This window comes from Phoca vitulina, unplaced genomic scaffold, assembly GCF_004348235.1.
Source record: "Phoca vitulina isolate PV1807 unplaced genomic scaffold, GSC_HSeal_1.0 scaffold12, whole genome shotgun sequence".
Taxonomy (NCBI): Eukaryota; Metazoa; Chordata; class Mammalia; order Carnivora; family Phocidae; genus Phoca; species Phoca vitulina.
In genome coordinates this window covers 25,127,664-25,148,420 of record NW_022589715.1, presented here as the reverse complement: position 1 = coordinate 25,148,420, position 20,757 = coordinate 25,127,664, and the positions used below count along the sequence as shown (strand labels likewise).

Genomic DNA, 20,757 nt, shown 5'->3' with positions numbered 1-20,757 from the left:
GGCGCGGCCACCTCTCCCCGCCCGGTCCAGGCTGGTGAGGGCAGCGGCGCGCTCCGGCAGCGGGCTGGCAAAATGAAGCTGCAACCAGCAGGGAGCTCTTGGGGAAGGCTTCACGGGAGAGGAGGGACTTGAGGCGAGATTCGTGGTTTAGCCGTGGGAAGGTGGTCAAGTGTTGCAGTGACTGCCCACGGCCCCGTGGCAGGCCTTTCTCTTGTTTCATGTACGAAGTGCGGAGGGTTTCCAGGCAGGGGCAAAAGCAGGCTCTTTATAGGCAGGCAGTGGGTCCTTTCTCCTGTCATTGAGCTGCGGGCCTTGTATGTGTATGTATGTAGTGTGTATGTAGTGTGTGCGGTGGTGGCAGGACCAACCAAGCTTGCAGATTGATGGCCCTGCTCGTTGTGGGGTCAGGTGGTCTGGGAGAGCCTGTGGGGCCCCGGGGCCTTGAATGTGGGGGCAGGGTTCAGCCTCCCTGCCGGGCATGGCAGGGTAGGGCTGTGTTAGGTGCCGCTGGGGGTGGGTTCCTGCTCTTGGTGCCATTTACTGAGGCGTGGGCTTGCTGTTTTGTGATCTGCTCACAGGGGTGCCTTTGTCTGGGAACTGGGTCAGCCAGTGTCTGAGGACCGGCAGGCCTGGCTGTGTTACCCTGGAATGGGAGAGGAGAGAGAGGGAAGAAGGGAGGAGTCAAAGGCCTAGGGAAGGCCAATGAGGCTCTCAGGCTGTGGAACACCTGGAAAGTTTGAGATCCTAAAAAGCTTGGAAGAAAAATCCAACTGCCATGGTCTCTCGGTGACTCTGCTGGTCACGGGTGCCGGGCAGGTTGTGTGTGGGGAGGATGGGGGCACTTTCATTGGGACCTCCGCCCCACCTGCACAGAGGGCAGGGGCTGGAATCCCTTCACACTAATCTACCCCAACACAGACATTTTGTGGAAAAAAGGCAGCCTCTAATAAGCATGAATGGTGGAGCCGCAGGTGAGGGAGGGAGCGACGATGGGCACTGGACAGTCCTGGAAGGCTTCCTGGAGGAAGGCCACACAGACTGACTCCAGGGCTTTGGAGGGTGAGGAAGGAAGGGCATTCCAGCATTCGGGTGTGGTGTGGAGCCAGGCTAAGGCCTTACGGGTGGGACTCACACATGTAGCCCAGTGAGGAGGGAGCCGTGGGACCAGATTGGGAGGGGTTCTCTGATAACAGGCTGAGGATAATAATAGCAAAACCACAACAGCTGATGTTGACCAAGGGCTTAGCCGAGTGTCTGGCGCTGTGCTGAGTCTTTATAATACAAGATCTTTTTTAATCAGCTGGGTACTGCTGTTACAGTTGTCGTCATTTTGGGCTCTGAGAGATGGGGTGCTTTTTTCAGAGGCTGGTGATGGCAGAGTTATCCTTGAAGGCAGGTCTGTGGCACGCTCATAATCACTGAGTCCCTGTGCCTCTCAGAGGCTCCTGGAAGGCCCCAGGGGGTGCTGGACCCTTCTGGAGAGTTCTGTTCCCTTATGATGCTGGACTTGAGAGGGCTTAGGGAGGCAAAGGTGGGACAGTCTGGTTGCTGCAAGGCACATGGGTTTCATTTTCATGATCGTATTCAGCATTTTACAGGCCCTGTGGGGAGATTTCTAAAATCATGAAGGAGACTTGAGAGCAGGTGCTGGGAAGATATTTTTGATCAATTGAAGGGCCAGGCTGGTCCTCAGGGTGACACCAGGCCAGTGCCACACATGGGGGCTGGGCTGCCCTGCACCTTGGGGCCTTCTCGTTGGCCCCTGAGGGTGTCCTCTAGCTCCTGGGGGGAAGCCATCTCCCTGAACACCAGTTCACTGCAGGGTCAGTGCTGGAAATCAGTTCCTCAAACTTCAATTTCCGGAGTTGCTAATTCTCAAAACTTCCCAATTTACTAGAAACTTCTTTCTTATAACTACTTGCATGTAGGTTTTGAGTTTTCCAAACATTTCTTAATTTTGCAGTTCTAGTGGGGCGCCTGGGTGGCTCAGTCAGTTAAGCGTCTGCCTTCCACTCAGGTCATGATCCCGGGGTCCTGGGATCGAGCCCCGCATCGGGCTCCCTGCTCAGCGGGAAGCCTGCTTCTCCCTTTCCCTCTCCTCCTCCTTGTGTTCCCTCTCTCGCTGTGTCTCTCTCTGTCAGATAAATAAATAAAATCTTAAATTTTTTTTTGCATTTCTAGCAATTAAAAATTAAATTTGCATTAAACTAAATTTAAATTTGAACTTATATTCATAAATATCTGAAGAATTTCCAAGGTTGCCCAAACCACGCTGGTATGTGTGGGAATAATGGAGTTGTGGCTTCATTATGGTAGCCCGTGGGGTATGCAGCCTCCGAGGCAGTTTGCTTGACTGTCGGGGCCTGAGGGGGAAGCTGCTGGAGCCGTGGTGGGGAGGCAGGATATGCAAGGCCACGCCATGTGCGCCCGCGGTCAGACCCCATGGGACTTCCATCCTACACATGATGGTGAGAAGAGAATCCGAGATTAAAAGTACTAACAATTCCAAAGTGGTAAAAGTAAGAAATATACCAGGAAGTGACATTTTACATTTTGAAAGAGAAAGGGGAAAAAAATTCAGTGGTTTCAGTTTAACAAAAAATTTAAATAGGACACCTACTCTCTGGGGGCGCCTGGGTGGCACAGTCGGTTGAGCATCCAACTCTTGGTTTCTGCTCAGGTCGTGAGCTCAGGGTCGTGAGATCGAGCCCCGCGCTCAGCGTGGAGTCTGCTTAAGACTCTCTCTCCCTCTCGGGACGCCTGGGTGGCTCAGTCGTTAAGCGTCTGCCTTCGGCTCAGGTCATGATTCCAGGGTCCTGGGATCGAGCCCCGCATCGGGCTCCCTGCTCCGCAGGAAGCCTGCTTCTCCCTCTCCCACTCCCCTTGCTTGTGTTCCCTCTCTCGCTGTCTCTCTCTCTCTGTCAAATAAATTAAAAACAACAACAAAAAAGACTCTCCCTCTCCCTCTGTCCCCCCCCAAATAAATAAATAAATCTTTAAAAAAAGAAAGGGAAGAACACCTACTTTCTGCCTTCACATTGTCACTGTCCGGTCAGGAAGCCAAGAAGGAAATGACAGGCGTGACAGTGACTGTTGTCATCTGACCTCAGGATTTCAGTGAGGACTTCCGTCATTTCCTGGCCTCCTGGGCCTGTGTGCTGTGAGCTCACAAAGCGTCCTCCTTGGGCTTCTCCCAACTGAGGTGGACCAGAGCCTCCACTGCTGTTAATTCTTGGTCTCCCTCTGTCTTGCCTCCTCTCCCTCCACCTAACCTCCTTGCTCTACCTCCGTTTCTAGAGGTCCCCCAGTGCTCCCTCATTCCTCACAGCCCCTCCCTCAGCACCTCTGTCTCATAAGTCTCGCACTTTGCTTCTCCTCCCTCCTCTCTCCCTTTGTCCCCTCCAGCTCTTCTCCACCCCCACTCTCCTCTCTGTCCCCAAGGCCTCTGTGGCATTTGACGCTGCTGTGTTTCCCCTGATGACTATTAGCAGTTTGGAGTGGCCTCAGTATACCAGACTGGTCTGCTGGCCCAGAAAGCGAGCTTGGGGAGCCCTCCATGCCGGAGGAGGGGAACAGGGGCTGGGAACTGCCTCCTGGCTGCTTAGCACCCACCCAACCTGAGCCCCACGGACCCCAGAGCCAACTGCAGAGCTGGGCCAACTTTGTGTGGATAAAACCAGGTCTGAAATGCACAGAAAAGGAAACTCCACTCCTGTGGGTAGGAGACACTGTGGAAAGTCCAGCGGGAGGTCCTGACTCCTGTCTCAGGCTGCACGGAACAGCTCCCTGTTTACTCTGGGCTGCTCAGAGTGAGGCTGCAGGGCTGCTGATGCTGACCCCTTACCAGCTGTTTCGACCACTGGGACGTTCCACCGAGAGGTTCCTCATCCTGGCCACACGACAGCATCACCTGCAGCTTTTACCTATCCCAGTGACTGGCGGGCGTCGTGACAAACTCCCGGTTATTAGGGATTTCTACTGGGCAGCCCAGGGTGAGAGCCACTTGTCTCGGTCCAGACCTGGGCCTCTGGATAGAATTTTCTGAGATGATGGAAATGTTCTGTGTTGGCTGGTATAACTGAGGAGATGAATCTTAAATTTTATTTAATTTTAATCAATTTAAATTTAAATAGCTAACATGCCTCGTGGCTCCTGTGTTGGAAAGCATAGCTCTAGATTTTTACAAGAGTGTTCCAACCCTGGCTGCATATTAGAATGACGTGGGAGCTGTTTTCTCTCTCTCTTTTTTAAAGATTTTATTTATTTATTTGAGAGAGAGGGAGAGAGCACGAGTGGGGTGTAGGGGCAGAGGGAGAGAAAGAAGCAGACTCTCCACTGAGCAGGAAGCCCAACACAGGGCTCAATCCCAGGACCCTGAGATCATGACCTGAGCTGAAGTCAGACGCTTAACTGACTGAGCCACCCAGGTGCCCCCCACTTTTATTTAAAGATTTATTTATTTATTTTAGAGACAGAGAGAGAGAGAAAGAGTGTGAGCGGGGAGGGCCAGAGGGAAAGGGAGAGAATCCTCAAGCAGACTCCCTGATGAGCAGGGAGCCCGATGAAGGGCTGCCTCCCAGGACCCTGAGATCATGACCTGAACTGAAACCAAGAGCCTGAACCACCCAGGCGCCCCCTGATGTGGGAGCTTTAAAAGAGATCAGTGTCTGGGCTGCACAGCAAATTGATTAAACAAGAAACTCTGGAGTGGGGTGCGGACATCACTGGGGGAGGCCAGTGTTCATCCAAGGTCGAACACACCCACTGCAAGGAAGTGCTCTCAATTTTTTTCATGGATTAGCTAGGAAATAAATATAAACTGTCACTCTTGTAATAGTGCACATGTGTGATTCCTCGTGGACATGACCACCATGAAATAATCATGGCTAAAACCGCACATGGTAGAATCGTGAAGGAAATGAAAAAGGGAATGAGGAATCTTGTTGGTATTTGTAAACACTGACCTAGGGAAAATTGGACTTAATAGAAATAATTCCATAAAAGAAAACTCAAAATCGAAAGGAGTTATATTTGCTAGAGCTGATAGGAACCAAAAACAGGGAGAAAAAAAAATCTTTGAGCCAAATCTGTGTTGGGAAATTTAAACAGAAAATAGTTGTTACCAATGACAGTAATTTCAGTCAAATACAAATGAAGAAAAAAGAAATAGTTAATTGCACTGTATAGAAAATATGTCAACAAATCAAATGTGGTTAATTTAATTTAATTTGTCCCGGAGAATGCCTTTTCCATGGAAATTAATTAATGTAGGTGTATTTTTTATTTAAATATTTGGTAAACATACACATGGAAGCAAAAGTCTCCATCGGGTCAAAAAATCTACCTGTCCAAAAAACACCAGGGTCAAAATGTTCCTCCCTGGCTCCAGGCCAGGCCTGGGGTAGGGTGGCCAGATTCAACAAAGAAACATTCGGGACACCCAGTTAAGTTTGTCCCAAATATTGCATGGGACATGCTTATAATAAAAAATTATTCATTGTTTATCTGAAATATAAACCTAATAGGGGATTCTGTATTTGATCTCTCTAAGAGTGACCGTGCACCCTGTCTCCCTTTATTTTATTTATTTATTTATTTATTTATTTATTTATTTATTTATTTTTTAAAGATTTTATTTATTTGTCAGAGACAGAGAGAGAGAGAGCACAAGCAGGGGGAGCGGCAGAGAGAGGGAGAAGCAGGCTCCCTGCTGAGAAAGGAGCTCTATTCGGGACTTGATCCCAGGACCCTGGGATCATGACCCGAGCTGAAGGCAGATGCTTAACCGACTGAGACACCCAGGCGTCCCCCCATCTCTCTTTAAACAAGCAGTATAGAAGGACCCCGAACTTTACACCAGGAATTGGTCAGGAGGCATGTTGCTTTAAAAAAGCCTGTTCACAGTAGTTCATGTTTGTAGTAGCGATTTCTTTGGAATACTCGGAACCTCTTAGTGACCTGGTGACTCTATAAGGTGCAACATTAAGGAGTCCCTCACCCCCACCCAGAGCCTTGCCTGCCCTTGCTTTCCTGTGATATGGGTCATCCGTCATGGTCCCTACAACTAGCTGGGGGCCCAGGAGGCAGTTTGGGAAGCTCTCTGAATGCCTGCTCCTTCTTCCTCTTTTTTTTTTTTTAAGTTTTATTTACTTATTTATTTTATTTTATTTTACTTATTTTATTTTTTAAAGATTTTATTTATTTATTTGAGAGAGAGAATGAGAGAGAGAGAGCATGAGAGGGGGGAGGGTCAGAGGGAGAAGCAGACTCCCTGCTGAGCAGGGAGCCTGATGTAGGACTCGATCCCGGGACTCCAGGATCATGACCTGAGCCGAAGGCAGTCGCTTAACCAATGGGCCACCCAGGCGCTCCAATTTACTTATTTATTTTAAAGAGAGAGAGCCCATGCTAGTGGGGGAAGGGGTTGAGGGAGAGAATCTCAAGCAGATGGATGGGGGGTCGATCCCACAACCCCGAGATCATGACCGGAGATCACGACCGGAGCCGAACACTCATCCCACTGAGCCACCCAGGTGTCTCATCCTCCTTCCTCTTGCGGCTGTCACACAGGGCTTGACAACTTGGCCCTGTGGAATGAGTGTGGACTTCGGGGGGCACCGGGGCCTAGTCTCAGCGAAGCTCCCTGAGCCTCTGTTTCTTTCTCCTCCGGGGAGCATTGCATCAGTTGCACAAGTGCATCTCAGGGAACTGCCATGGAGAGGCCGCTCCGTGAATGGCAGTTCCTTTTGGCACATCCTCTTTCCAGATCTCTCCTGGGTTGCTCTCCTGCCGCGCCACTTGCTTCATTTCCCACTGACTCAGCCTTTCCCAGCACAGCCCGCTCTCAGCCAGCGATGGTTTGAAAAGGGACTAATTCATACTGAAGTGTTGATGGCAGCCTATGGCTTAATGTTTTGCCCTTCTAGGAGCCTGGGGGACCATGCTGTCGATGCCGGACTCTATTTAGACCACCAAGGGAATGTGAATGGTGAGCGGCAGATACCATGATAGGCTTTGAGGAGATATTTTGGGGATGGTGGTCTTCCTGACTTCGGTGACGATCACTCGTAGGGCTGCCTCTGAGCTGGGAGTAGGCCTCGGTGCCCTCAGAGTGGGGGTGGGGGTATCCTGGTGCCTCCTGGGACAACAGGCTTAATGTATTGGGGAATGTGGGGTTTTCTTGGAAGAAGCTGAACCAGAGTCTTTGTCCTTAACAAGGGGAGCCCTGTGCAGGAATGCACAAGCCCTGGCAGAGGTGCCTAGGGGAGGGGCCTGGCCAGATGGTGTCTGTGGGCCGCATAGGGGGTGTGTTGGTGTGGTCCAGGGGTTCCATCCCAATGGGAGCAGGTGGCCTCAGTTCTCCAGCTGTCTACAGAGCCAAGAGGGCAGGGGTGGTGGCACGGGAATGAGGGTCAAAGGCTGCTTTCAGGGATCCCCCTCTCAGAAGTGAGCCTCATCCTGATGCTGTGACCTGGATTTCTCTGAACCCGTTTCCCCATCTGGATAATGGCCATAACAGTACCTATGTTGCGTGGTTGTCATGAAGCTTGTGTGAGATAATGTGTGGGTGTCAGACCCCTACTTGGTGCTTGGCACATTGAAGGTGTTTAGTACGTAGGGACTGTTGGATCCATAGAGACGCACATACACAAACCACACCAACTGTGAGCATAGTACCACACGCCCCACGTGGGCACATGACCATACCTGAGTGTGCGCCAAGCCGCACACCTATGTGCACACACATTCTTTTATTTAAAAAAACTAAAAAAAAAAAACCCATAAGAATATACAAATTGTGTTTTTTTAACAAGCAAAAGTAACCTCCATTCTTAAAAAGTTATAAAGGAGGAAGTGCAGGTTTTCCCACCCTTTCCCCATCTGCTGCTTCCTTTCCCTCCAGTGTGTCCATTGTTGACAATTTGGTGCGTATCTTTCTCAACTTTTCCTCAGCCTGTGCAAGCATCTGCTTACTAAATGTATATGCGTGCATTTAAGCAAAACTGGAATCGCGCTGTACATAGTCTATACCATCATGGACCCTTTCCGAGGTTAGTGTGGATTGATCAGCTCCCTTAACTTAAGTAATTAATTAATGATTTAATTTTTTTATTTGAGAGAGAGCGAGAGAGAGTACGAGCAGGGAGGAGGGGGAGAAGCAGGCTCCCCACTGAGCAGGGAGCCTGATGTGGGACTCGATCCTAGGACCCTGGGATCATGACCTGAGCCGAAGGCAGATGCTTAACCCACTGAGCCACCCAGGTGCCCCTTTAAGATTTTATTTTTAAGTAATCTCTACACCCAACGTGGGGCTCAAACTTACAACCCAGAGATCAAGAGTGCATGCTCTACTGACCGGGCCAGCCAGGTACCCCCTAAACTCTGTTTTCTTGACTACTTGTGAAGTTGGGCATCTTTTCATGTGTTTTATTGCCCATTTGTATTTCTTCTTTGGTCAATTGCCTATCCTTATATTTTGAGTTGCTTGTTTTTTTTCTTACTAATTCATAGCAGTTTGTGTGTTTGGGATCCTATCAGGAATATGAACTCTCGGTCTGTTTTATGTGTGGAGGATATTTTCTCTCTGCTGACAAATGTTATTCCCACATAGGAATAGACACTCACCCAGCTGTGTGTGTGTGCACTTAGACATTTAAAAAGACAAAGTGGGAGTACCTGGGTGGCTCAGTTGGTTAAGCATCTGTCTTTGCCTCAGGTCATGATCCCAGGATCCTGGAATCAAGCCCCACATCGGGCTCCCTACTCCTCGGGAAGCCTGCTTCTCCCTCTCCCACTTCCCTTGCTTGTGTTCCCTCTCTTGCTGTCTCTTTCTCTGTCAAAAAATAAATAAAATCTTTAAAAAGACAGAGTGATGGTTTGCTATTGCTAGAAGTTGGGGAAAGTAGGCCTAAGTTCAGCCTCTGGGTTTCAGTAGGCCGGTTTGCAGGCCCCCCCTTTCTGGAATATTTGGGAGGCAGGAATATTTACAGTTCACCATCTCATTGTTCTCAGCATGTGCGGAAGTGTTGACCGTACCCTGATTTTCCAAGGATTTGTATATTTTGTCCTGAATTCTCTCCAGGACACTGCTAGGTTTCAGAATAATTTTTCTTTTGTCTTTCTCTGGATTGAAGTGGAAAACTGTTTAGTTACCCTTGGGCAGCCCCCGGGGAATCAGATACTGGCGGGAAGGCTGCCAGAGGCCAGGCAGGCTCAGGGGGTGGGAATGTCCGGCTGTCCCTCATTTCCTGCCCCTCACTGCCAGGCACACATGGCTGAGGGCTTGGGGGGGCCGCAACTCATGGCCGTCTCCTCCCAGGGATCTTAAATCTTCCCTGAGTGCACACAAGTCTGCGTGTGTGTGTGTGTGTGTGTGCGCGTGTGTGTGTGTGTGTGTCCTGCCAGCCAGGGACTCGCTGACTTTCCCATCATGCCTGATTCATTGACTCTAGTTGAGGGGGAGGGACTGCTGAGTCAGTGATGAATGGGTTTGCGTTGTAATATATGTATTTTTAGTTGACATGTCCTTGTCTTAGTTTAGAAGGTAAAGAAGGAGAAACTGACACATGGAAATACTTCTGGAGCTTTTTAAAGAAATAATTTCGAACTTACAGAAAAGTTGCCAAAATAGAACAAAGAACATTCCTTATACTCTTTACTCAGAATCACTGATTAACATTCTACCACATTTGCTTTATATTAGTCCCTCTCCTCTCCCTCCTTCCCCTTTTCTTCCTTCCTTCCCCCCTCTCTCCTATTTGAGGGTAAGTTATAGTTGTCATGGCCTTTTATCCCTAAATACTTATTTAGGAAAAATCCCTAAATATTTCCTAAGAATAGCGATAGTCTTTTACATAATCACAGTGTCATTATCAACTTCAGTAAACTTAACATGGCTGCCAGACTTCCACCTAATTCACCATTCGTATTCTGTCCTATCAGTTGACCAAATAGTATCTTTTTAAAAAAGATTTTATTTATTTATTTATTTAGAGAGCAAGCGAGCACTCTTTTTTTTTTTTTAAGATTTTATTTATTTTTTTGAAAGAGAGAGAGAGAAAGAGGAAAGAGCACAAGCAGGGGGAGTGGCAGGCAGAGGGAGAGGGAGAAGCAGACTCCCCACTGAGGATGGAGCTGGACACGGGGCTTGATCCCAGAACCCTGGGATCATGACCTGAGCCGAAGGCAGACGCTTAACCGATTGAGCCACCCAGGTGCCCCTATACACACTCTTGTACTCTGTTTTATCATTTCACAGCGTATCTTGAAGATTTTCCATATATAAGTCTATGGTGTACTCCCTATTATTTGTATAGTTGTGCAGTATTCCATCATATGGCTGTACTGTACGTTATTCACGCACCTTCTAGGATGGACATTTGGGTTGCCTCCTGTATTTTGTTCTTATAAACAATATTGTAAAAAAGGCCCAATGTTTTGAAATAAAATTGTTTAGATTTCTTTGTGCTTCATTAAAATAAACTTACTTGGCCACTTTAATTTATAGCTCCCACTTACGGCTCAGATTGGGAGGCCGCTACCCCAGAGCATTTCTCCCATCTCCGACAGGACAGTAGCCCTACTGGGTGATGAGTCTGGGGGCCAGATCTTTATCCATGGAGGAAAAATGTGTGCCTTGTCAATGTGTGAACTGGACCTCTCCTCCCTCCTCCACACCAATTCCTGAACTCCCTCTCAGTCTGTGGGATGGCAGCTGGGATTTCAGCCCTCACATTTCTCCTGCACCCACGTTCCAGTGGTCCAGAACACAACGCTGCCGAGAGGGATGGCAGGTCTGGGAAGGCTGGGGAAGCAGTGACATTTTCCTACTGTAGGCTGCAGGTGGTGGGGCCAAGGGGGTTTCCTTCCCACCTGCCCGGCTCTGCCCACACTCAGAGCTGGCGCTGACGCGGCCTGTGCAGGACCCCCAGGCCCCTCCTTTGACCCTTACTGAATCCTGCTGCCACAAGTGGCCACTGGTTGGTGCCACCCACTGCCACTGAGCGTGGGGCATTGCTGGCTCGTGTAGGCCCCTGGGCCCTAGGGTCTGTGCCTTCGTCTTGATCTCTGGATGCGGTGGGTCTCCCTGAACGTCTGGGCCCTCCTCCGCCGAGGCTGCCTGAATAAAGCCACCTCTCCTCCATCCACCGTGAAAGAATGAATGAAGAGTGGCCATGGGGTTTCCTGTGATCAAGCCTCAGGCCCATCCCACCTCCCCAGGGAGCCCAGCCAACCCAGTCTGGCCTTCCAGAGCAATTCTGTGGGCCCACTCTGGGGCTGCCTGCTCCTTAGGCTTGGGGACAGCCAGCCTGCTGTGCGGCCTCCAGGCTCTCTTCCCAGGGGCGTGGGGGCTGGTGACGGCCACCCAGCTCTTCCAAAGGACTGGTCCCAAGGCCTGTGGCAGGGGTGGGAGGTAGGGGCATTTCAAGGTCCGGCAAGACGTTAAGGGAGGAAATAACAAGCGGTCCCTCCTGGCCCAGGTCTACCAGCCTCCGGAGGTGCCTGGGCTGACAGGGGTGGGGCCGGCCTTCCCGCTGCATTTCCTCCCATTGTTCCCGCCCCACTTCCGGGAATTCTCCGGGGGCGGGGGGCCGGCGGGCCCGGGGCCAGAAAGGGAGGCCGCAGAGGGCAGGTCGGCTCTGGCCGCCGCGGCCCCGGCTCCGGAGCTGGAGCGCCGGCAGCATGACTGCACCGCGGGACCTGCCCCCCTCTCAGCTCCCACTGCCCGTTCTGCCTTCCGCTTCCCCAGGGGATCCCTCGGGGAATCGGAGGACCCGAGTTCGAGGGCAGGCTCTGTCATCCGCCTGCTGGAGCCAGGCCCTCTGCTCTGCCGCCCCACTTTCCCCGTGAAGGACGGGGGACTCTGGTTGCCAATGTCGCACGGATTCACGGGTCTTTTACACCGACGGTCTTGTCTTTTTGACGATGCCTGGGTCCTGACGTAACCCCAGCTCACTAACTCGAGTTTGCTCCTCGGTGAGTCACAGACAGAGACGACCCCAGCTGGAGCTGTTGCTCAAAGGAAGCTTTATTTGCCGCAAGTAAGATCGCGGGGAATAGCTTCCAAAGCCGTGACTCCCCTAGCAAGGGGTGAATGGGTTCCTTTTATTTAAAATATTTAGGTAGGGGAGGCTTGTCATCTGTGTGGAGACGGGCACGAGGTCGGTCGTGCGCCTTAAGGAAACATGCCTATCCTAACATTGTATGTTATGTAAATGAGGCTTGTGCTCCAACTTGGGCGGGGGATTTACCATTAGCATGAGGTAGAGGTAACTGTCCGTCACTCCATGGGTCCCTCCGTGGTCTGTCTGCGCAGGTGTCAATGGGGAGTGAAGCCCGAACTGGTCTGGATGGTCTGGGCTGCCAGAGCTCTTCACCAGGGCAGTCATTAGGGTTTGAGGGGCAGTTGCGGTTTCCGGCTCGAGATGCTATGCTAGTGGGGTCTTTTTCCTGAGTGAAGAGATAACTGGATAGAAGAGCTAATGGGAAAATGTGGAACAAAGGTCGGTGGGTACAAGCAGCTGAGCAGTAAAGGTCAGGTCTTGGGAGCTAGCTGGTGACACTGAGGACACTTCAGTCAACACACTGGTGGCAGGTGCCTTCCCCACGCTGGCCCTGGGACGGACACCCTCCAGGAGCCCCTGCTTAGTAAGCTGTGCTACAAGCCTGCTCCGTGCCGCAAAGGAATATAGCACACACCAGTCCAAATTCTAGAAGATGTGGAATTTTCTAGCATCACGAGGAATGAATGTGAGTGAATGTCTCTCGCTTTAGCTCTTTCTTTAAAGAAATGTTAGAAAAATGTTACAAAAATTCAGCACACACCGTGCTCCTGCCTTGCTAGCAAGGGAACCTGTAAGGTGACCAAGAGTCCACTGGTTCCAAGAAGAATGGAGCTCAAGTGATTTTATTGAGTGGCTATTAATAGTTAATAAGCAGCTATTAATTAATTGTTTTTATCGTGGTAAAATATATATAACAAAACTTGCCATTTCGACTATTCTAAATGTACAGCTCAGTGGCATTAAGCACATTCACACTGTTGTGCAACCTTCACCACCCCACAACTTTTTCATCTTCCCAAACTGAAACTCTGTACCTACTAAATAATAACTCCCCATTTCCCCTACCCCGAGCCCCTGGTAACCTCTGTTTTACTTTCTTCATGAACTTGCTTGTTTTAGGAACCTCATATACATGGAATCATACAGTATTCGTCCTTTTGTGTCTGTCTTATTTCACTCAGCATCATGTCTCCAAGGTTCATCCATGTTGTAGCATGTGTCAGAATTTCGTTCTTTTTTAATGCTAAGTAATATTTCATTGTATGCATGTTTTTATTTAATTTATTTTAATTAATTTTATTTTAATTTTTATTGCATTTTATTTATCCATTCATTTGTTTATTTATCCATTCATCTGTTGATAGACACTTGTGTTGCTTTTATTTTTTGGTGATTGTGAATAATGCTGTTATGAATGGGGGTGTACAAATATCTCTTCAAGTCCCTGGTTTCAAGATTCTTTTTTTTTTTTTTAAGGTTTTATTTATTTATTTGACAGAGAGAGACACAGTGAGAGAGGGAACACAAGCAGGGAGAGTGGGAGAAGGAGAAGCAGGCTTCCCGCCGAACAGGGAGCCCGATTGGGGCTCGATCCCAGGACCCCGGGACCATGACCTGAGCCAAAGGCAGACGCTTAATGACTGAGCCACCCAGGCACCCCAGTTCTTTTGGTAGAATTGCTAGATTATATGGTTTGATCCATTTTTGCATTCCCTTTTTTCCATGCCTGTCAGCAGAGCACAAGGGTTCCAATTTCTCCACATCCTTACCAACTTTTGTTGTTTTCTGTTTTTTGGATAGTAGCCATCCTAATGAATGTGAGGTGATCTCTCATTGTGAGCAGCCAGTGTTAAAATCAGCTATTTAGGGGCATCTGGGTGGCTTAGTCGGTTAAACGTTCGACTCTTGGTTTCGGCTCAGGTAGCGATCATGAGATCATGCTCCACATCGGATGCAATTTGCCCATTTCCTAGCAGGGAACACAAACTTTTTCCTTGGCACTCTTTAGAAGGGTCCCTTAACTGGTCATCACTCGGTGACCTACTCTTTCCTAAGAGCCCGTTCGTTTATGGGGCCCCCACCCCTCACTCGGAGATTCTGCCTTATGTATATGTGGTGTGATAGTCCCTGGCCTCTCTTGGGAGTGGGGTATGTCTGCCCTTCCCCAATTTGCTTTTCTCCCTGTCCCTGAAGACAAGAAAGACTGTTTTTCATTTATGACCATTGCTGGCCGAGCCCTGGGAACCCGGGATAGACGGCCTGTGTCAATGTGGCTGCGGAGCAAGCAGATGTGGTGGTGGGGTCCCCCTGCAGGGGTCCCCCTGCTTTCAGGAGACCGGTGAATTGCTGAGGTCTGATGGGCAAGGCAGCCCTTCTATGGGAGTATGCAGGCGGACAGGGGTGGTGGGGCTGGGCCTCTGGGGAGAGGCAGAAATCTGACCTTGGGAGAAGGGAAGGTGTCTCTCATCCTTGTGCAGGGAGGGGGGAGCCTGACCCTCCAGGGATGATGCATGGGGTGACTGGGGGCAGGGGGCTAGGGAGCCTTGAGGGGTTCTAAGGGACTGTGGTGTTCGAGGCAGATCAGTTTTGTCTGCAGGGTGTTTGTGTGGTGAGGTGCTGGCGGGGGGTGGTATGTTGGAAGAAGAGCCAGGCACATTAAGCTAGTTCTCTGCATTCTACTTTTCTCTCCACTTAGGTTCTTGGGGGAAGCCCAAGTCCCACTCCGGGAGGTTCTCGCCACCCCCAGTCTGTCTGCCAGCTTCAACGCCCCCCTGCTGGACACCAAGAAGCAGCCCACGGGGGTAAGTGCCCACTGGGCCTTTGCATCAGGCTAGCGTCTGGTCTGAGGCCTTGCCTTTCTGATGCCCACGGCGTGTCATCGCCCATCTGCCAGCAACCAGCCCTGGCCCCCCCGAGCTATGGCCAGGGAGGGGAATTGGCATGGAAGGGACAGGAAGGGGACAGGAGGGAGCCCTGGCCCTTCCTGTGGGGCTCAAGTCAGCCTTGCCTCACACCAGCTTGGCCTGCCCCTGGGTCCCCTCCTGCCCTGGAGGGAGGCATGGTCACCTCCAGGGATTGGTTCCTTTTTTTTTTTTTTTTTTAAAGATTTTATTTATTTATTTGACAGAGAGAGAGACAGCGAGAGAGGGAACACAAGAGGGGGAGTGGGAGAGGGAGAAGCAGGCTTCCCGCAGAGCAGGGAGCCCGATGTGGGGCTCGATCCCAGGACCCTGGGATCATGACCTGAGCCGAAGGCAGACGCTTAACAACTGAGCCACCCAGGCACCCCCAGGGATTGGTTCTTTACTAGAAACCTGATGACTCCCCAAGCTTCCTGGGCAGCTTTGGTGATGGCTCCCCCAATCTCCTCGGTAGCCCTCCCTCACCTCCCCACCCCATCTCCAGATCTGGAATATCTGAGTCATCTGGGTGGCAGATCACAAGGGAAGGGAGACAGACATCCCCCTCCCCTGCCCACCGGAACGTCTTAGACCCTCTTCCTTTGCTTCATTGTCCTTCCTGCCCCTCCCCCAGCCTTTCCAGTGCTCTTCCAGTCCTTGCAGACAATTCCCAGCCCTCATCTCTGGCTTCCCGTTATTTTTAGGGAGCTAAATATACCCTGCAGGGTTCTTTCTTCCTGGTCAGTAGAACTCCTGACCTTCCCTCTGGGTCAGCTCCACCTCCCAGGAGGCAAGGGGGAATACCCATTTGGAAATACTTCCTCCCAGTGGGGCCCTGGGGATTCTGGGCTGCATTCTCTTTGAGTGGGGCTACCTTGTGTCTTTGTGTGTGTGTGAGGGTGGGGAACCTTGGCTGGCTTAGTAAATCAGGAAGTGGCAAATCTGGCAGAACTCTGAAAGGAACCACTACTGGGTACTGAGAGCTGGAGAGAGTGATTGACTGAAGTCACACAGTGAATCCATGTCCAAATGGGGACAAGTCGGAGGGTGGCACATCTCCTAAACTCTCAGGGGTGGGAGCGACTTGGACTCCTGGCCCACTGCCTTTCTGATGCTGGAATTTCCTCCGGAGGCATCTTAGGCTAGTGGTGGCTGGATGCTTCCCTGATGGAGAGAGGTTACTTCCCAGGAGAATCCATCCCTTTCTCAGACGGTGCTCACTGGCAGGACATTCTGGTTTAGTGCGGTGATCACTTGTAGGTTTGTAAGCTCTTCAGGGGCTTCCCAAGTGAAATCTGGAACCAGTCCCCTTACATGGAAGGCAGGGAGAGACCCAAGAAAGAGGCAAGCCACTCCAGACTGGGAGGCGGCAGGGTTAGTAAGCTAGGGGACTTACCTATGAGGCATGTCTGGGGTGGCAGCAAGATGAGTAGATCTCTGCACCCATCTACCACATCTTAGAAGTTTATATAGAGCTCTTAACTGGGTTCAGTCATGTATACCATCCAGATAGTCTCAACACCGTGTCACTAGCTCAAGACTCTGCCTGGAGCAACCTCTAGGAGCAAGGAGGGCAAGCAGAACTTACATTCCATGGAGAGTGGAGGGGGTGAAGAGCCTCTGATTGCCTGGGTTTATCATGGGTCAGCTGGTGGGCGCATCCTCTCAGTGACCTCCAGCATCACTGAGCCTGTCTCCATCACCTTCTGAATCCCCCTTGTCCTCCCCCTGAGTTCTCCAGTCTACTCATGCAATCTAAGGGTTCTAGCGCCAACTTCCAATTTTGCCCCCCACACCACCAAGGAATTCTCTGACCCCAGCTGGGCATCCTATAACTCAACTCAATTCTGACACTGTCTATCCAGGGACAGCTCTGGGTTAAGGGCTCAGTCCTACAAGACCTCCCCTTCCCCTTCCAATGCCAGTCCCAAGTCCAGGTTCCCCTGTGCTTCTGACCAACTGGCTCTAGATTGGACGTTCCTGTGACCCCCTCCTTGGGTTTGATTAACTTGCTAGAGTGGCTCACAGGACTCAGAAAAACATTCTACTTACCAGATTACTGGTTATTATCCAACCTGGAAGCTCTCCAATCCCTGTCCTTTGGGGTTTTATGGAGGCTTCATTGGCAATTGAACTCCATCTCCAGCCTGGATCTCCTCCCTGGAGGTGGTGGGGGCTGAAAGTTCTACAACCCTCTAACCGCAAGCTTGGCTCCACTAGCAACCAGATGCCATCCTTAGGTGATTTCCAAAGTCACCTCATTAGCACAACAAAAGACACCTTGATGGCTCTTACTACTTAGGAAAATCCAAGGAATTCCTAAAAGGGGCTCTGTGCCAGAAACAGGGATAATGACTAAATATACATATAGACACCACATATGTAATTATAAATCACAGTATCACAACCCTAGAGTCAAGAAGGACTCCAAGCACTTCTGGATCCTGAAGAGGACCACAGCTTTCTGTAAAGGTGTAGTGCACTCATGGAGGAACTGTAGGTAGCTGGTGAGGGAGATACTTTGTCAGGGATCTGAGAAACACTTACTAACATTTACCAGTTTATTAAAAAGATATAATAAAGCATATGAATCAACAGCCAGAGGAAGAGATAGATAGGGCAAAGTCCTGAACAAAGGAACTTCTGTCCTTGTGGAGCTTGGGACCCTGTTCAGTGGCACATGGAAGCATTTGAGTTCCCTCAGCATGGAAACTCTCTGAAAAAAGAGACCAAAAAACTTGAGTTTTTAATGGAGACTTCATTATAGTCATGATTGACTAAGTCATTGGCCATTGGATAATGCAACCTTCAGCCCCTCTCTCCTCCCCAGAGGTTGGGAGGGATGGGATTGAAAGTTCCAACCCTCTAATCGCATGGTTGGTCCTCCTGGCAACCAGCTCCCACCCTTCTGTGGGGTCCAAAAGTCACCTTCATTAATAACAAGACATCCATTTTACCTTTATGGCTCTGAAGCGTTTTCAGGAACTGTGGATGAAGACCCAATATTTCTGAGAAATATAATTTGGTCACCTGAATGACCAAATACGTGTTTCTTATAAATCATTAAATCACAGCCCCCAGTGCCTTCAACCAGGGTTTCTAGCTTCTGGCTTAGCTGCTCAAACATCTCTCCACTCTTGCCCTCTGGGCATCCATGACTGGTGTTTCTTGCAAGTTCTCCTGCACTTGGGCCCCTCTAAGCTCAGATGCCTGTCCAGCCCCTGAGACACAGCTTTTCACACCTGGTCCCTGTCCACAGGGCTGAGCCAGGTTGGTGACCATCCCTGAATGCCTCACCTTTCCTCCTCTGGCTCTTTGTTCCCACACTCTGTGCTTGGGAACCTGGTGTCTGTCGGGGGAGTGGGGAGTGGGCTGGTCTGGGGTTTGGTCGTGCTAAGCTCAGTGTCAGAGAGCTGTGGCTGAGGAAGTAGGCAGTAAGCAATGGGGCTGAGCATGGTGGGGTGGGCAAAGGACCCCAGAGCTTGGCCACATGACCTGTAGGAGGATCTGATGAGGTTGTCCTCTGTCTCTGTCTTTGGTTTCCTAGGCCCTTCTAGCCTGGGGGCCAGACAGGACCCTCCAGAGTTCTGTGCTGTTGTTGACTGTGGGCCCCAAGATGGCAGACACGGGTGACCGGTTCCCTGCTCCAGGGCAGCGTGTCCTGGTGGACACATGACTGACTGATAATGGTCATGGGACAGGATGACTGCATGGCGGTGCCAGGGCTGGAGACTTGAGGAACGGGGCTATCAGGTGGGGTACCTTGATGTGATTGGCCTCAGAGGGACTCTAGGCCAAGGTCATGTGGTTTGGGAGAGCATGGAGCTCACAGATGTCCTATAGGAAGAAAATCTCAGCTTTGGTTATGTCTGGAGAAGGGGACAGGCACTGAGGTATGACATCATGGTGAAGGTGGCAGATCCTGACCCTGGGTGGGGTCAGGACCATAGACACGCCCCCCTAGAGATCCCCGGTAGAGCTAAAGGCCTCTAATATTAATCACCTGTGGTCCCGAAGCAGTGGTCCCCAGAGCCTGTTCTAGGCCCTGGGCTTTAGATCCTCTGAAGCTGCCAGGGATGTCCCTGTGGCTCCTTGATGGGTAAATAAAAGATGGAGCTGGCTCTGTGCCGGAAGTCTCATTCAAGTGCCTAGACCCACCAGGATGTCTCCATTTCCTCAGGAGGTTGGTGTGGGGCTCTCAGTATGTGGGTAGCTGATACTCAGGAAACCTTGGGAAGGGCTGCCTGGGTGGTCTTCAGATTCCGGGGCTGTAGCTCCTTCCTGCTTCTCCTGCAGGGCTGCTCCCGAACCCCCATGCTAAGGCGCTGGTCCCCAGGCCATGGAGGGGAGCGGTCATTCTCCTGTGGGCCCACGTCTGCACTGAGCACAGAGATGGTGTGCAAAGTCCCCTAGTCTGTGGAGGGCCTGGGTGGGCAGGGCACGCTCTGAGAAATAAGAAGGGGTGTTCTCCAAGGGGATCTGGTCCTAGGGCCAGGGGACCTCAGGCACCAAGGGTTAGAAGAACGGGGGGGGTGTGTGTGTGTGTGAAAGGCAGCCAAGGTGTGTCCCCTCCAAGGTTTGGCTTCTCTCTCCTCACCTCAGTGGGGTCCACTCAGACCACTCGATTTAACACTGCCGCCCCTCCTGCTCCCCCTTGCTCTGGTCGACTTTTCTTTCTAACGTACTTTAGTAAGTTAGGTTATCTATTTCATTTTTTATTTATTGTCTGTCCCCTCTGCCAGGATGTCAGCTCCATGGGGATGGGAGGTTTCACTTTGTTCATGGAAGTATCCCACGATCTTGAAGTGCTTGGCCCTTAGCAGGTGCTCCATATATATTTGTGCAGGAAATAAATAAGCAAATTAATGAGTGAATGGGTCCGGCCAGATATGTCAGATGGGACGCTGTCCGACCTTTCAGATGCTTGCCAAGCTCAGGCTGAGCCAAGCAATCAGCCCACAGAGGGCTGGCCTCATGGGCAGCTAGGCCCTGCACTTGGTTTAATTCTCTGCTGTTGCCATCCTGACATTCCTAATACCTTTTTAACAAGGGACCATATTTTCATTTTGCACTTAGCCTCATGCTACTTCTGAAGAGTGGGAGTCAGCATGGATGGGGCAGGGGCTTTATTTGTCTCTCTGAGTGAGATTCCTATGATTATAGCAGAAGCAGATTTCTCAGATTTTTAACCTCTTATTTTAAAATAATTTAAGTTTTAGAGAGAAGTTTCGAGAATAGTACAAAGTACTGTTTAGAACAAAAAAGTCACCAACCTCCTGGCCCATCACCCTGAATTTAGTGTGTGTTCTCTCCGATGAAGGACTTTTTCCTATGGAGCCTATAACCTTCAGAAACTGAGGGAATGAGTGCTGCTAGAGCGCTGCCATCCAAACCACAGACCCCCCATTCGAGTTCATCAGTTTTTTCAGCAGTGTCCTTTGTAGCAAAAATATCCAATTCAGGATTATATGTTGTGTTAGTTGTTTGTCTTCAGTCTCCTTCCGTCTGGGAGAATTCATCAGTCTTTCTTCGGCTTTTACAACCTTGGGACCTTGACGCTTTGGGGAATGCAGGCCAGTTCTCCTGTAGAATGTCTCCCAGTTTGGGTCTGTCTGCGGTTTCCTTGCGATTAGATTCAGGCTGAGCATCTTTGGCAGGAAAAGAACACAGTGACCGTGTGCTGCTGTCATTGTATCCGGATGACTGTTCTCTTAACCTTGAGCATTTGATGAATGTCGCCTTTGCCGGCTTTCTCCACCCATCACCAATCCATCCCCTTTTCCAATAGGTAG

General features: G+C 50.4%; 1 protein-coding gene across 15 annotated transcripts in view; it reads left to right on the top strand.

Annotated features, from left to right (window-relative positions):
* DYSF (dysferlin) overlaps nt 1–20,757 on the top strand; it is a 202,959-nt gene that overhangs the window by 23,502 nt on the left and 158,700 nt on the right. For all 15 annotated transcript variants that reach the window (XM_032410734.1, XM_032410730.1, XM_032410732.1 and 12 more), the window contains exon 4: nt 14,761–14,866. In XM_032410734.1, coding sequence (XP_032266625.1) covers nt 14,761–14,866 — 106 coding nt within the window. The remainder of the gene's footprint in view (nt 1–14,760; nt 14,867–20,757) is intronic.